Source organism: Bombina bombina, chromosome 6 (genome assembly GCF_027579735.1).
Source record: "Bombina bombina isolate aBomBom1 chromosome 6, aBomBom1.pri, whole genome shotgun sequence".
Lineage (NCBI taxonomy): Eukaryota > Metazoa > Chordata > Amphibia > Anura > Bombinatoridae > Bombina > Bombina bombina.
This window is the reverse complement of record NC_069504.1, coordinates 227,353,863-227,372,092: the sequence shown is the minus strand read 5'-3', so window position 1 is coordinate 227,372,092 and position 18,230 is coordinate 227,353,863. Positions and strand designations below refer to the sequence as shown.

General features: G+C 35.8%; 1 protein-coding gene across 1 annotated transcript in view; it reads right to left on the bottom strand.

The window, feature by feature from the left end:
• SLC16A7 (solute carrier family 16 member 7) overlaps positions 1–18,230 on the bottom strand; it is a 150,788-nt gene that overhangs the window by 37,542 nt on the left and 95,016 nt on the right. Inside the window, exon 3 of the mRNA XM_053716748.1 lies at positions 6,921–7,064. Within this exon, the coding sequence (XP_053572723.1) occupies positions 6,921–7,064 (144 nt within the window). The remainder of the gene's footprint in view (positions 1–6,920; positions 7,065–18,230) is intronic.

The window sequence follows — 18,230 nt, the reverse complement described above, 5'->3', positions numbered from 1 at the left end:
GGAATAAGAAGCAGCTCTGTTTTGTACAGATTGAGTTGGAGGTAGTGTGAAGACATCCAAGAGGAAATTGCAGAGGCAGTAGGAAATCTGGTTGAGTGAAGAGTGAGAGATATCAGGAGAGGAAAGATAGATTTGGGTATCATCAGCATATAAGTGGTACTGGAATCCAAAGGAGGCTATAGGTTTTCCAAGGGAGTAGGTATTTGTACATTTTATATTTGAGACCATGTAAAATTATAAACTTTGCAATTCTTTTCAACCAGTCAAACTCCACTAATGACTTGCCATATTTGGAGAAGCCAATTTGGACTTAAAGGGCAATGATATCCAAATGTTTAAACACTTGACTAGAAAATATCACCTGAATATCTCTATGTAAAAAAGGAAGATATTTTACCTCAAAATGTCCTAAGTATTCACACCCCATTGTAAAGGACTTTAAGCAGCAAATCAGTATACTTGTCTTGGGACAGGCAAGGGAACGTGCTTCATGCACACTCATCTTATTTCCCTATTCAGTTTAAGGAAACTATAAAATCTCATGAGAGTTAAGTAAAATCTCATGAGATCACAGTAAAAGAGTTCATGACCTCAGCACTGCTGATGCCGATTGGCTGCTTTTCATTTCTTCCTTTTTTTTTTTTAAAAAAACCTGCAGCTGGACAGTAAATGAAAGATAACTTTTTACAGAACACTTACTCTGGTGAGCTAAGGAAGTTGTGAGGTAAAATATCTTCCTTTTTTGCATAGAATTTCTCAGGTGATATTTTCCTGTCATCTTTTTACAGTTATGCTGCATCACGTTCAAGTGATTTAGCATATGAGTACGATGTCCCTTTAAGTTACTGGAGTAGGCATGGTCATCATGAAGTCAATCTTAATCCTTTAGAAAACCTTAGCAAATTATTTTCAACAGAAAACCACCATTAAAGTCTGAGTTTTTTTGTTTGTTGATAAAGTATTTAAGGAATGTGATAGACCCCTATATTAGTCATCTCTTTATTGTTTGCCGCTCTTATCATATAACCTCTGCTAAAACCAATTAGTAACATATATGGTGCTGGATTAGGCTTGTAAAGACAACCATATGAACTACCAATTCTCAGAATTGAGAGAAAAAAATTTAGACTTAAATAATAGGAAAATGGTCAAAATAAATAATTACCTATACTGAAAACATTTTTGCTACACATAATTGAACATTTCATATCATAATATCAGAGTGTTTACCATCAACTCTGAGTAATAAACTGGACAAGTTTGATCCATCATTTTCTTATCTATGATAGCATAAATTCTATACTAAAACCAAGTTACAACTTGACTCCGGCCAGCAGACCACTGATTTGTGAAAATGGTTGCTCAGGGATGTAACCCTGTTCCCAGAATAAATGGACAGCATTTCAGTAAAACAGTTTTCAGGAATAATCTAAATAGAAGTAGTTTGGCTTAAAGGGCCATAATAGTATCATTACATGCTCTAATTCATTAGAGAATGTCATTTTAACAACATCAAAAACTAGAGAAAAACCCCCCAGTAAGAGCACTAAGTCTCTCTAGGGGACGCTATATCATAAAAAGTGACAATATGTATGTATCAATAAGCATACAGATATGGTATGTATCTAAAATCTATAATATGTATCTAAAATCTACAGATATATGTAGCAAGCAAAGTGATATTATACAGATATTATTTACACAATATTTCTAATACAAAATACTAAAAAATACTAATAAAAATCAAACACTCTAAGACCAAATATCAGGTAATGTCAAAGGTAAAAGTGTGGTAAAAAAAGTCCTGTATACAAATAGGAGATAAAGGAGCTAGGTAATATATACTTGTTATACTAGGAAAGTCCTTGGACTCCTTTTCCTCCTTTTTTCCTTCTTTTAGGCTCCTTTTGGGATGCACAATGTTCGTCTAGGATTTTAACACTATCAACCCTGCACCAATCCCTCAAATGGGTTAAGCACACAATAAAAGTACTGCTTGGGATAAGCAGAGTACTGTTGGTCCTGAGCGAAACTCCCCACTGATCTAATCAGCAACGCTAGTCATACATCTGGGTCTGCGGGTCCCAAGTGGCACTTTTCCTGTGTGCTTAGCCCCTTTGTGAGGGTTAAATACACGGTAGTACAGGGTCGATTGTCTTAAAATTACCAACTCTAACGAATTAGAACATATAATGTTTTCTATTATGACCCTATAAGGAGAAATGCAGTTGTGAATTTAGTGGCAGAAATAAACTTTTCCGTTTTAAGATTAAAATCCAAACTATTAAACTGAACTGTTTTGTGGAGTTTTACTTTGCATCAAAACAACATGTTAAATCAATAATGCTGTACAAGAAAGTTATATACTGCTTTATTCTGCTGGTTTTGTAGCTTTATAGCCTAAGTCACTATATTGCAATATAATTTATATAATGTTAAAGGTGAATTGTAGTCATTTCTATATTAATAAATCAACCACTACATTACAAAATATTTGCTTTCATAATGAATATTTTTTTAAAACTAGATATAAATTAAAATAGCCATTTTAAAGCAAAATGTGCAAGTTTAAACCCCAGAGCACTTCAAGGATATACTTCTTGAAAACTATCTTGTTTTTCCTGTTTACTTTGCTGTGGTCAGTTAGGAGCATATGTAAATGAGCTCCTGCACTTATCAATGCAATGACTATGTAGCATGTTGCTGGGTCTGTTCAATGACAGCATTCTTGAATATATAGAATGCACTCTAATTTCTCTGGGGAGTGAGAAAAGCACAATTTGCCATTGTAAATAACATAAAATGTTACATCCCATTTTTATACTTACTGGAACATTTTATAGCAGGTTCATTTAGGGCACAAAGACATTAAACACTTTGAGATTTTAACATAATGGGCCAGATTACAAGTGGAGCACTATTTAATGCTTGCTGACTCAGCTAGAAGTAAGCTTTTTGCCTACGTATTACAAGTTGAAAGTAAATTGTTGTAATGGAATGTTACAATATCACAATAACATTCTTCGCATATATAAACTATATAAAAAACTGATTACTATATTTTACTACTAATTGGACCCTATTGTATGTGTATGTACATGTGCATATATGTATGTATGTATACATTTATACTATTTCACTAGTAAGAAAAGATGAAGAGACTACTCTCCTGGATGCCAAGAATAACAAATGAGAAAAAGTATTTCCCAGTTGTTCACTCCAGGAATATGAAAAGCAGAAATTAAATAACAATTGACTTCTGCCCAGGAAAGAATTCTCGATACTTCCCTCATGGCCAGGGAACAGAAAGTTCCCCCATAATGATTGACATTTGTTACTGCTGAAACTGAAATCCCTTTGAACAGAGTCCAACACTAAAGGACTCTAAAATTGTACAGAGTTCAAAAATATTAAAAGTAAACCTTGCCTCTGAGGAAACCAAACATTTTTTCACTCTCTGAGACCCCCAAACACCCCCCATCTTGAAAGACTTGCATCTGTAAATAATACAGATCCAGTATGATGAACAAAAGAAGCCTGCAGCATAGTAAGTTGATGAAACAGCCACCCAGACAGAGACTGGCTTGATATAAAATCTAGATGAATCCTTAAAATAGTAGAGTAAGACCCCTGCAACACTGCCAAAGCATAAAAAGCTTCATAAAGCTTTATGAGAAATCAAGTAAAGATGAAACGAGCAACTGATGAGAAATAAAGAAACTGGTGGTTTAGACATGTGGACACTGGCTTCATACTCCTTAAAACTGTCAAGGAAAGATTAATGGAAACTGAATTTGAGAAAGAACAATCTTAGTCTGAGGAACCAGCAAACTCTTTGAAAAAAAAATATTTTTCCAACAAAGTTGCTGAAGAAATAACAACAGTTTGATGGTGAATGAATCTGCTAAATAAAAAGACAAAGTTTGAACCAAAATATATTCCAGATAAGGAAACACTGCCATGCACTTGTTCTGATTGCAGACAAACGGGTACCCAAGAACTAGGAAAATATTCTGGGAGTTAAACCCAGAGAAAATGGTAGAGCAACAAACTTAAAATGCTAGACCAGAAAGGCAAACCTAGGAAACTGAAGATAAACATCCCATAAAACTAAGCAAAATAAAAGGTAGAAAAAATACATTAGTTCAGAGCTTTTAGTTCACATTAGGTCTGAAAGTTCCTTCCTATAAGGGAATAAAGAAGCGGTTAGCATTAGGGTTGCCATCCGTCCCTTAAACTACAGAACACTAATAAGTTACACATGCTGCAGGGTGTGCAGGGAGGAATATGAATAGTGCTGTCCAGAAACACAATACATGTTCCTCCCTGCAGCATGTGTAACTCATAAGTGTCCAGGAAAACATGGCTGAGGTGGCAACCCTAGTTAGCATAGATCCCCATTCCATGTACCAACAAAGGAACAGGAACAAAAATTCCCAGAAATTCTAGATATGAAACTGATTAAAAAAGACCTGAGCCTTCAAAGGATTTAACAAAACATACAACAGAATAAAACCTTCCCAGGAAGGCCTCATTCTGAAACCAATTCATTAATCTTGGGAGACTATATTAAAAACCCAGTGATCCAGGACAGATTGAAACCAAATTTTCAGAAAGAAGCTTAACCTGCTCCAAACCAGATTCTACGGAACAAGAGTAACACATTCAAGCAAATTGAGATAAGGGAGAAGATTATTTGGACTGCTCAGACATGTTCCAGTTAGGAAGGAATCAGATTTCTGCCCTGTTCTGATGATAGGAACAAAAACGATTAGGAGATTAAAATTAAGCCCTGTACTTTTAGTCCTGAGCTCCATATCATTAAGGATAATATAATCCAAACCAGAACCAAATAACATCTTTCCAAAAAAGAAAGAGATAAAAGTCTAGATTTCTAAACCATATCAGCAGACCAAGACTAAACCAAAAAAAAACCCTAGAAAGTACTGCCAAAGACATGCTTAACATAACACTTAATGAAAACATAAGCACATTTGCCAAAAAAATTTAAAACACATCCGTAAAGTCAGAGTAGAAATAGCCCCATTAGCTTTGCAAATAGTTTCCCAAAAATTACCATTGGAAGCTGAAAAAGGATACATTTTCTTAACCCTTGCAGGATAAAATGATAAAAAAGAAACACCTGGCTAAATGCAATCTCTGGAATAATATCAGACCCCACATCAGGGATAGAAAATAGGGGATATAGCTATAGGAATAAAAACAGGATTTAAATAGTAAACCAGCTTATCCCTATCTTCTTAAAGACATTAACCTCTAAAATACATAAAGTTTCTTTAAAAAGAGAACAAATATGCTCAATTTAAAATATGTAAATATATCATATAAATGATCAGAGGTAGACCACTTAACAAACAGAACCAACCCTCTTATTCTGAGGACATAGAAGCTTCATGACTATAAACATTAACACCAGCTTACTTAGAGCTAATAGAAGGTAAATTCTTGCCTGACATTTTACACTTACTTGAAGGGGCAAGCCCACCAACATTCAGACACAGAAGACTGTTTAAATTCCTTGATTCCAGGATTTACTAGGGGTTTGCTGTAAAAAAACAACACAAGGAGCAGCAATACCCTTAGTAGCAAGAGAAACATTAGATAGGTCAGAATACATTTGAATATTAATACATGTATTACATAAATTACCCTGAGATTAAAACCTCAACTTATAAACAATATAAATACTTAACACTAAAGAAAAGTGTTAACCCAGCTTTTAAGGCAGATTTAGGGACAGACTACAAGGAACTTATACAGACGTTAAAATGCAGAAAAAAACAAGCATACAGCTAAACGGTAATATTCCCAATACAAAAAAGCCTTAAAGAAAGGCAAATACTTACCCCTTTGAAAATAACTCATAAAAATGTATAAATTACAAAGTTATTAAAGCAGAGACGCAATAGTACACAGTTTACATGTAATCTAAATAGAGTACATAAGACAGAAGAGGCACATCAAAATGGCATCATGTAAAGTAAAAAGTGTGCTAAAATGTACGCCATTACGCCAACGCACACAGGCCCGAAAGCCGACATTAATCAACCTGCATGCGTCAAAAATAGTATGCGCATGGAAAAAAAACCAGCATGCGTTAAAAAATATATGTGTGTTCTATAATGTACACAGCCAAAAACATGACGCAAGGTCATTTACATATATAATATATATATATATATATATATATATATATATATATATAAATAAGCTAAAAGGCTTATAGAGTGGTAAATATAAAATTAAAAAATAAAGTACTTACCAATAAGCACTCTGATACTGGAAGTAACCAGTAAGAAGCCAATACATGTGCTGAAATATAACAGCAGAGGATCTGGAATAGGAGTATATCGACAAACCAACAGAAGGAGGCAAAGGACAAGTCCATGCAACATCTGTGGAAAGGGTTGTAACTATATCCCAATAGCTGAAGTATACGCCACTACCAATACTCCAGATTCATCCCTCCAACAATCACTGTACTCTGAGGGGAAATGGGCCTCTGAGAACCCTCTCACTGAAGAATCAAATGCACATCTTCATTCTTCAACCTCCTCCAGCAGAGGCAAAGACAAGACTGAGTTGTCAGTGAGGTGTGAGGGGTTTTATAGAGTTCCTGGAGTTTGGGAATCTTTGCCTTCTCCCAGTGGGAGCGAAGAGTAATTCCAAGGAGTAATGGACCATGAATTCTCACCACCTGTGTTAAAAAAAAATGTTTTTGTTCTGATCTTTAAGATTGAGTGGACTGGTAACCCTTTCCTGGTGTACTAGTAATTAAATTTACTTTAATCTACTTAATTTACTAGCAAGTTATGATATTTTTCCACAAGCAAATGTACATCTATATAGATGTAAATCAAATAAAAACTCATGTTAGAAATATAATTTAGTATACTCACCACCAACAACACCAATACATATATACAGTTCTAGAACACTGTTGCAGAATGAAGCAGAAATCATTCCTATTGAGCACATGACACCTCCTGCAATAACCACTGGACGACTTCCATACTTATTCACCAGAATGCTGCTTATAGGTCCTAAAATGCAAAATAACATAATTTAAGACAAACTTTGCATTTTGCATAATAATACACTGAAGGTTTATATCATTTTTTTCTTAAAATATTCTTGTTTTTTAAAATGAAAACATAACTGAAAAGCTGAACAAATTTTAACAAGTAGAATCAAAGTACTAATCAATTAAATCTATATACACATTACTTTATTCACCTTAATCTGACTGTATTGTCAATATTACTATTAGTCATTAACTAAATGATAAATCTTCAAATACAATCACAAATATTAACAAGACTGTGGGTAATACAGTATAATGCAGTTTTTTCAGCACATTTTGTTTACAAACATTACAAAACACCCTACCTAGACACAATCTGGCAATATTTCTTACTCCAAATAAACCTTTCAATAACATTAAAAGGACACATTTTAAACCAGTTTCCAATTTACTTCTATCAAATATTTGCTTTGTTTTCTTGGCATCCTTTGTGGAAAAGTAAAGCTAGGTAGGCTGACATGGAGTCTAGGAGCATGCATTTCTCCTTAATCTATAGCAGAAGTGTTTATGCAACTATGTATAACATTGCTCTAAACATTGTTACAAACACTGCTGGCAGATGTCTAAAAAAATGTATGTTACTGAGCTTAGCTAGGATTAATCTTTAAGGGGACAGTCAAAATTAAACTTTCATGATTCAGTATAACTTGTCCACCTGTCCTGAGGCCGTGGACAGAAATCAACCCGATTAAATACGATCAGGTTGATTGACACCCCCTGCTAGTGGCCGATTGGCCATGAATCTGCAGGGGGCGGTATTGCACCAGCAGTTCACAATGTGCAGCGGACATGATACGCTACATTGTATCATGTCCGCTCGCACTATGATAAATCTACCCCTCTGTATCCTTTGTTGTCATGTAAATCTAGAATCTGATAGGAGCTAAGGAGTGTGCACTTTTTTAACAGTGTTTGCTACCATATATAACATTGCTAAAAACATTTACTTCTATTATCAAATTTGTTGCAAACACTGCTGCCAGATAGCAAAATAAATGTGCACGCTCCTGAGCTCAACTAGGATTATTCTTTAACAAAGACCCAAGCAAAATTGATAATAGAAGTAAATTGGAATGTTATTTACATTTTTATGCTCTATATAAACTATTTAAAGGGTCAGTAAACCTTAAAATTAATGTTATATAATTCTGCACATAGTGCAGAATTATATAACATTATATTAGCCAAACTTTATAACACATAATATTCCCTTTTCATTTTTAACAAAAAACGCTGTTTTACAGACCCGCTTTCAGCGCTCTGCTGAGCGGGTCTGCTTTTTTTACACAGCACATCGGGCCAGCTGTATAGTCACAGCCCGGCCCGACCGCACCATAACATTAAGTGCAGCTCGCTCCTGCTCTGTCTGACAGCAGGAGCGAGCTGCACTTAATGTTATGGCGCGGTCGGGCCGGGCTGTGACTATACAGCTGGCCCGATGCGCTGTATAAAAAAAGCAGACCCGCTCAGCAGAGCGCAGAGAGCGGGTCTGTAAAACAGTGTTTTTTGTTAAAAATGAAAAGGGAATATTATGTGTTATAAAGTTTGGCTAATATAATATTATATAATTCTGCACTTTGTGCAGAATTATATAACACTAATTTTAAGGTTTACTGTCCCTTTAAGTTTAACTTTGGCTTTACTGTCCCTTTAAGGTCACTTTACTAATTATTAATAAATACATTCATTAAAAAGATATGTAGCTAGTATATGTGTTTAATAAAATAACCTAACTTGATTTTGGGATAACCCTGTTCCTTTAGAGTGTATCATGGGTTGAATGGCCTAGATCAGAGTTAAAGGGGCATCAAAATGCAAAAGAAAATCTCTAATGTGTTAGAACATTTTATTATTGCATAATGGCTGGAAAATAGCTATGTGTTTAACCTCTGCAAAATTGGTAAGCTTCACTGAGAGCTAGCTATACACATCTGGTAAGCCAATGACAAGAGGCATTTGTGTGCAGCCATCAATCACCAGCTAGTTCCCAGTAGTGCTTTCCTGCACTGGAGCAGACTTTAACATTTAATTAACCCATTCACAGATTAAACTTGTGCCATTTTAAAATCATTGTTAGAGTGGAGGACTGCATGCTGTCATCATAGTGTAAAGCCACTTGGTGTCACTGTAGAGATCTTATTAAAGGAACTACTGTCAGGAATGGGCATATGCACATTTTGCTTATAAGCTTGAATGTGATTATATGCTTACATTAGTGCACACTGTTTAAACATGTGTTAAATGTATGATTCATGTTGGTTTTAACAAGTAAATATGCTTTGAAGAAAGGAGTCATGGAAAGGAAAGAATATAAAAATTGACAGGCAACATAATTATAAATATGAAATACAAGGACAAAAAAAGGTAACTGTTCGTTTTGGTGTGTAAAAGGCACACTGTTATTGTAAATATAACTGTTATAAAAATGTGTCTGTTGACATTATTAAAGGGAAAATGAATTCAAAGTCAAACTTTCATGATTCAGATTTTTAAACAATTGTCCTATTTTCTTCTATTATCAAATTAGCTTTGTTCTCTTGGTATCCTTGAAAGGTACACCTAGGTAGGGTCATAGGAGCTCAGGGGCATGGATGTATGTTAATTTGTTAGCACTATATGAGCAGTGTTTGCAACAGTTTATAACATAGCTATAAACATTGTTGCAATCACTACTGAGTGTAATAGATCCCAATAGAATAAAGCAAATTTGATGTATGAAGTGAAATGGAACGTTCTTTATAATTGCATGTTTGATAGGAACCAAAGTTTTATTCTGTCTTTAGTATTCCTTTAACCAACAGACCATACTGTTTCTATGTTTTAAGTGTTACATGTATTGCGTTGCATTTTTGTATAACAAGTGTGCAAACACAATGATATAATTAACAAAGAAGTATCTGTAATCTAATGTTTAATCATGTTGGCTAACAGAGTTCAAGTATTGTAACAAATTCATCTATAAACAGTCTTCATTGATCCAGGACTCTGAACCACAAATCCAGTCTGGCAGAAGGAGTCCAATTGGAAGAGGAATATATATATGTGATCCTTTACAAACATGATCATATGTTATGCTGAGCACTTAAAGGGACATGAAACACATATGTTTTCTTTCATGATTTAGAAAGAGCATGCACATTGACACAACTTTCTAATTTACTTCTATTACCTAATGTGCTTCATTATCTTGATATCCTTTGCTAAAAAGCATATCTAGGTAGGCTTAGTAGCTGCTGATTGGTTGTTGCACATAGATGCCTCATGTCACTGGCTCACCCATGCACATTGCTATTTCTTCAACACAGGATATCTAAACAATGAAGCAAATTAGATAATAGAAGTAAATTGGAATGTTGTTTAAAATTGTATTCTTTATCTGACTCATGAAAGAAAAAATTTGGGTTTAATGTCCATTTAAGTAATGGAGGAATGTCTTAGAGAAAAGCACAGATATTTTTTCATATTAAAATATATGTGTAATATATCTCAATTACCCTTTCCATTCTTGTTGCAATGTATAGATCCATTTATATACTGTACCATTAGGAATAACATATAGCTACATTTCCATTTATTATGGGCAGTAGGATGAAAAAAATAGACGTATTCCTTGCACAGTACCTTACATTGTTTATGTGAAGAAAGTAATTATTACCACAAAACAATAATTATTATCTTTTTTATTTATAAATCTATAGAGTAAATTTACCATTTAATGTAGAAGTACATGACAGAAATTCATTTTTTAATTCACAATCTAAAACAGAATTTCTCAAATTGGTTGAATCAATCCTTGATGTTCTAGTTGGTAGCACCAGGGCAGTGATCCTTAAGTAGTATTTAGGGACATCATAGAGCGAGTGACTCAGTCCTCTGCTGAGAGTGTTCCATACCATAGAATTAGTGTTGAGTGAAAAATTCAAAGCTGCTGATAAATCCCTCTTTAGCATAAAGTATCTGACACTTAAAAGGATTAAATTTGAAGATATTGTCCCCTATACAGTAAATACACTATTTAGGTGATTGCCATTTTTATGGGAACCTGAAGCATCTCACTGGAACAGCCCCCCACCCACAACCTTAGGAATCAGGCTCCTGGTGCTTTAATATGGCAGATAATCACCATTGCCATTAGAAGTTCTGTAATAAATCCCATCCCTTCTGTAGAAATTATTAAAAGAGACAAACGTATATATCTATATATATATATATATATATATATATATATATATATATATATATATATATATATACAGGGAGTGCAGAATTATTAGGCAAGTTGTATTTTTGAGGATTAATTTTATTATTGAACAACAACCATGTTCTCAATGAACCCAAAAAACTCATTAATATCAAAGCTGAATATTTTTGGAAGTAGTTTTTAGTTTGTTTTTAGTTTTAGCTATTTTAGGGGGATATCTGTGTGTGCAGGTGACTATTACTGTGCATAATTATTAGGCAACTTAACAAAAAACAAATATATACCCATTTCAATTATTTATTTTTACCAGTGAAACCAATATAACATCTCAACATTCACAAATATACATTTCTGACATTCAAAAACAAAAGAAAAACAAATCAGTGACCAATATAGCCACCTTTCTTTGCAAGGACACTCAAAAGCCTGCCATCCATGGATTCTGTCAGTATTTTGATCTGTTCACCATCAACATTGCGTGCACCAGCAACCACAGCCTCCCAGACACTGTTCAGAGAGGTGTACTGTTTTCCCTCCTTGTAAATCTCATATTTGATGATGGACCACAGGTTCTCAATGGGGTTCAGATCAGGTGAACAAGGAGGCCATGTCATTAGATTTTCTTCTTTTATACCCTTTCTTGCCAGCCACGCTGTGGAGTACTTGGATGTGTGTGATGGAGCATTGTCCTGCATGAAAATCATGTTTTTCTTGAAGGATGCAGACTTCTTCCTGTACCACTGCTTGAAGAAGGTGTCTTCCAGAAACTGGCAGTAGGACTGGGAGTTGAGCTTGACTCCATCCTCAACCCGAAAAGGCCCCACAAGCTCATCTTTGATGATACCAGCCCAAACCAATACTCCACCTCCACCTTGCTGGCGTCTGAGTCGGACTGGAGTTCTCTGCCCTTTACCAATCCAGCCACGGGCCCATCCATCTGGCCCATCAAGACTCACTCTCATTTCATCAGTCCATAAAACCTTAGAAAAATCAGTCTTGAAATATTTCTTGGCCCAGTCTTGACGTTTCAGCTTGTGTGTCTTGTTCAGTGGTGGACGTCTTTCAGCCTTTCTTACCTTTGCCATGTCTCTGAGTATTGCACACCTTGTGCTTTTGGGCACTCCAGTGATGTTGCAGCTCTGAAATATGGCCAAATTGGTGGCAAGTGGCAGCTGCACGCTTGACTTTTCTCAGTTCATGGGCAGTTATTTTGCGCCTTGGTTTTTCCACACGCTTCTTGCGACCCTGTTGACTATTTTGAATGAAACGCTTGATTGTTCGATGATCACGCTTCAGAAGCTTTGCAATTTTAAGAGTGCTGCATCCCTCTGCAAGATATCTCACTATTTTTTACTTTTCTGAGCCTGTCAAGTCCTTCTTTTGACCCATTTTGCCAAAGGAAAGGAAGTTGCCTAATAATTATGCACACCTGATATAGGGTGTTGATGTCATTAGACCACACCCCTTCTCATTACAGAGATGCACATCACCTAATATGCTTAATTGGTAGTAGGCTTTCGTGCCTATACAGATTGGAGTAAGACAACATGCATAAAGAGGATGATGTGGTCAAAATACTCATTTGCCTAATAATTCTGCACTCCCTGTATATATATATATATATAATTTTATTATTATACTTTATTTATGAAGCACCATCATATTCCTCGGCGCTGTCCATGGATACAGTTGATTTAAATAAAACAATAATATAAAACTTCTAAGAGACAGGACAAAATATAAGGGTAGGAGGTTGAGAAACAGGAGGTGAGGACTGCAAGATTGAGAAAGATGTTAACACAGAGTTAGATGAGGGAAATGTTGTTAGGTAAGATAAATATTATTGAGTTGGGAGGTAGGCTTCTCTGAACAGAAAAGTCTTCAGAGAGCATTTAAAGGAAGAAAGATTAGGGCAAAGCCTGACAGCACGAGGGAGAGTGTTCCAGAGGGTAGGTGCTGCACGACAGAAGTCCTGCAGTCTAGCATGAGAGGAGGTGATAGTCGTGGATGCAACGAGCAGGTCATTGTTGAATCTTAGTGGGCGGACTGGAGTATACTTGTTGATTAGAGAGGATAGGTAGAGGGGAGCGGTGTTGGTGAGCGCTTTGTATGCAAGGGTGAGAATTTTGAATTTAATTCTGCTGTGAATGGGGGGCCAATGAAGGGACTCGCAGAGAGGTGTAGCAGATACAGAGCGACTGGAAAGGTGGATCAGCCTGGCAGAGGCATTTAGGATGGATTGAAGGGGGGAGAGGCGGGGAAGAGGAAGGCCAGTAAGTAGGTTATTACAGTAGTCAAGTCGGCAAATAACAAGGGAGTGGATTTTTTGCTTTGTGGTGTTAGCGCACATAAAAGGTTGAATCTTGGAAATATTGCGTAGATGGTTGCGGCAGGATGTAGAAAGCGAATGGATATGGGAGACGAAGGATGGATTTGAGTCAAGTGTAACTCTGAGGCATATATATATATATATATATATATATATATATATATACAGTATATATATAGTATGCAGTAAGCCAACACTCGCTGTTTGTGTGATAAGTCGGGGTGTTTCAACATGATTGTTGTTTTTTACTTGTCTGATAACGGGGTTATTCCCCGAAAATGTTCACTAAGTGGAAATTAACCACTTTTTCACGGCGAGTGCCCGCTTCAACCTTTTCAGCCTTCTTCTCTTATATGTATATATACAGACAGAGACACTTAAAGTGAATGTAAATTTTGATACTAAAGTGCCCGGTTTTTAAAAATTTGATTAAAAACAGGGGTACTTTAATTCATCAAAATTTACATTTCACTTGTGCTGTGTAAAGAACTTACTTTTAATCTTGACAGCACCACCCGTGTCAAAGCCTCTTCCTGGGTCTAAAATGATGAATCCGGCTTCCTCCAATCATGGCATTGAATCAGACACTGATTCCCGGGGGGGGGGGGGGAAGCCGTGATTGGAGGATGCCGTGATTGGAGGATGACCTATCCATCATTTCTGACATCAGAAATGGCTTGCAACGACCGGAGGAAGCTGGAGCTGCTGTCAAGTTTAAAAGGTATAAGTATTTCTTTACAACGAGTGAAATGTAAATTTTTATGAATTAATGTGACCCAATTTCACTTTAAAGGGGTTAAATTCAGTTCCAGAGCAAAAATGCACACTGCTGTTCTTGAACCAACCTAGTTAAGGTTTTCAATAACATATACCAAAAGAAAAAAGTAAATTTGAAAAATAACTCCATTGAAATGTATCTTAAAGGGTCTCTTAAAGGGCCATACTAGTCAAAAAATTACACCCTCTAATTCGTTAGAGCATGTAATTTTAAGACTAGCAATCCTGCACTACTATGTGTTTAACTCTTGCAAATATGCCTGTAATATTTGGCTCAGATGTGTTTAGCTAGCTCCCAGTAGTACATAGGCGTCATGGAGCTGATTTAACTATGTGTTTAACTTGTTTACAGAGGTTAATAACATAGTTATATGAGGGCATTTTCTTTTTACATTTTTCTTTCCCTTTAAGCAATGCAAAACCATTCAGCACCACATAATTAAATATTAGACCCTCTTGTCAATTAAACCTTGTTCTATTGTCTTTTCATTGTCGCAAAGGGATATGAAACCCAAATTTTTCTTTCATGTTTCAGATAGAACATTTAATTTTAAGCAACTTTCTAATATACTCCTATTATCAAATGGTTTTAGTTCTCTTGGTATCTTTTTTTGAAAAGCAGGAATGTAAGCTTAGGAGCCAGACCGTTTTTGGTTCAGCATCCTGGCTAGTGCTTGCCAATTGGTGGCTTACATTCCTGCTTTTCAAGAGAACAAAGAAAAATTGATAATAGGAATAAATTAGAAAGTTGCTTAAAACCACATGTTCTATCTGAATCATGAAAGAAAAAAAATCTGGGTTTGATATCCATTTAAAGGGACAGTCAAGTCCCAAAAGAAACTTTCATGATTCAGATAGGGCATGTAATTTTAAACAACTTTCCAATTTACTTTTATCACCAATTTTGCTTTGTTCTCTTATTATTCTTAGTATTCTTAGTTGAAAGCTAAACCTTGTATGTTCATATGCTAATTTCTTAGACCTTGAAGGCCGCCTCTAATCTAAATGCATTTTCACCATGTGTTTCATATAGATAACATTGAGCTCATGCACGTGAATTTACCATGGAGACAGCTCTGATTGGCTAAAATGCCAAAATAACTGAAATAAGGGGGCAGTCTGCTGAAGCTTAGACACAAGGTAATTACAGAGGTAAAACGTGTATAATTATAACTGTGTTGGTTATGCAAAACTGGGGAATTGGTATATAGGGATCTATCTTTTAAAACAACAAAAATTCTGGAGTTGACTGTCCCTTTAAGAAAATCAGTTTAGAAAGACAAGGTAGAAGGAATTCAATTTTCCTGATGAAATCATTATAATATATTGTTAAAACTAATAAAACAAAAACAACTTTTTCAAACAAGAATCTATTAGAATATAAATCAGTATCAAAAATACATATGAACACATAACAGACTACATTCAATATAAAACACCCAATAATTTGTTAAAGAACAGAACGTTTACAAAATTCTACATTTCTAGATTGAATATAAATGCAAAAGAAATGCATTAACTTCTGGATTCACCTAATTGAAAAGTTAAAATAAGATATTGTTTTTTCAGTGTCCAAAATGGTAATAAAACAGAAAAGGTGCACAGGGCAAATTCATTTCTGCTCTAGTTAATTGCAGGACTTTAGTTTGCTTTCAAGTCAAATTCTGTAATATTAAATAAAAGTTAAGAATCTTAATGAAAATATTTTGAAATTAAGCCAGGTTCTTTAGTTACTTTATTGTACAGTTCAAAAAGAGTTTTTTTATTACAATTGGTCAAATAATTGGGCTGCTATAGCACCTAATTTTAAATATTTGTTTTCTTTTTTTTGGAGCTTGTGAATTATTCATGCGTGGAATAGGAGTTTTAAAATATGGAAACCACCACACATAGAATACTAATGAAGTGATTCACAAAACAAATTTGCACCACTTTTGCAGGGCAGACATTGATAAATGATGCATTTTACTGAAGAAAGAGAATGAGGATAGAATACAGTGGAGATGACATGTATGACACGGTATGCTGGCAGCAAATATATAATAATGTAGATATAATTCCCCTACAAGAAACACATATTTGCTTCTCAGACACTGTGTTAGCAGACATTGGGATTCCAAATAAGTTAAAACCTGATTCCCAAAGAAGTACATTAAAAAGTGTATCATGTGTCAGGGATTCTACAACAAAAATAGCGTATAAATAATGCAGCTTTTAAACAATCACTAAAAATGTAGAATGTGGCAACTCTTACTGGCACAATTGTTTACAAATACCAAACACTGCATACTATATTAACGCATGTGTGCCTACATGTATGTATATACACTCACCGGCCACTTTATGAGGTACACCTGTTCAATTTCTTGGTAACACAAATTGATAATCAGCCAATCACATGGCAGCATTTAGGCATCTAGACGTGGTGAAGATGACTTGCTGAAGTTCAAACCGAGCATCAGAATGGGGAAGAAAGGGGATTTAAGTGACTTTGAATGTGCCATGGTTGTATTTCAAAAACTGCTGATCTACTGGGATTTTCACGCACAACCATCTCTAGGGTTTACAGAGAATGGTCCGAAAAAGAGAAAATATCCAGTGAGCGGCAGTTGTGTGGACGAAAATGCCTTGTTGATGTCAGAGGTCAGAGGAGAATGGGCAGACTGGGTCGAGATGATAGAAAGGCAATAGTAACTCAAATAACCACTCGTTACAACCAAGGTATGCAGAATACCATCTCTGAACGCACAACACGTCGAACCTTGATGCAAATGGGCTACAGCAGCAGAAGACCCCACCAGGTGCAACTCCTGTCAGCTAAGAACAGGAAACTGAGGCTACAATTCGCACAGGCTCTCCAAGATTGGACAATAGAAGATTGGAAAAATGTTACCTGGTCTGACAATTTGCGACATTCAGATGGTAGGGTCAGAATTTGGCATAAACAACATGAAAGTATGAATCCATCCTGCCTTGTATCAATGGTTCAGGCTGGTGGAGGTAGTGTAATGGCGTGGGGGATATTTTTTGGCACACTTTGGGCCCCTTAGTACCAATTGAGCATTGTTTAAACGCCATGACATACCTGAGTATTGTTGCTGACCATGTCCATACTTTTATGACTACGTGTACCCATATTCTGATGGCTACTTCAAGCAGGATAATGCACCATGTCACAAAGCTCAAGTCATCTCAAACTGGTTTCTTGAGCATGACAATGAGTTCACTGTACTACAATGGTCTCTACAGTCACCAGATCTCAATCCAATAGAGCACCTTTGGGATGTGGTGGAACCGGAGATTTGCATCATGGATGTGCAGCCAACAAATCTGCAGTAACTGCGTGATACTATCATGTAAACATGAACCAAAATCTTTGAGGAATGTTTCTAACACCTTGTTGAATCTATGCCACAAAGAATTAAGGCAATTCTGAAGGCAAGGGGGGTCTAATCCGGTACTAACAATAACATACCAATAAATAGCATACCAATAAATAGAAATGAAACTGTTGACAATCCTTCTTTGATTCAAAATGTATAATTACTATATAAATACAATATCAGCTGTCCCTTCTGCAGCTTCACCGTTAGGGCCAATGTGCTGATCTTGAGAAAGTGTCACAGGCTCTGCCCACAACACACCCACAGACTCTGTCCAAACCAATGAATGATACATCCAGCCCTGCCATGGTACATCCATGACTCTGACCCGGCTGTAGCAGCTCTTACCACAAAACACCAGTGGGCCACCTCCCACAAGTCCACCTTCTTTGCCTGTACCAGAAAGCCTCTGGTAAATATTAGGAGGTATACAAG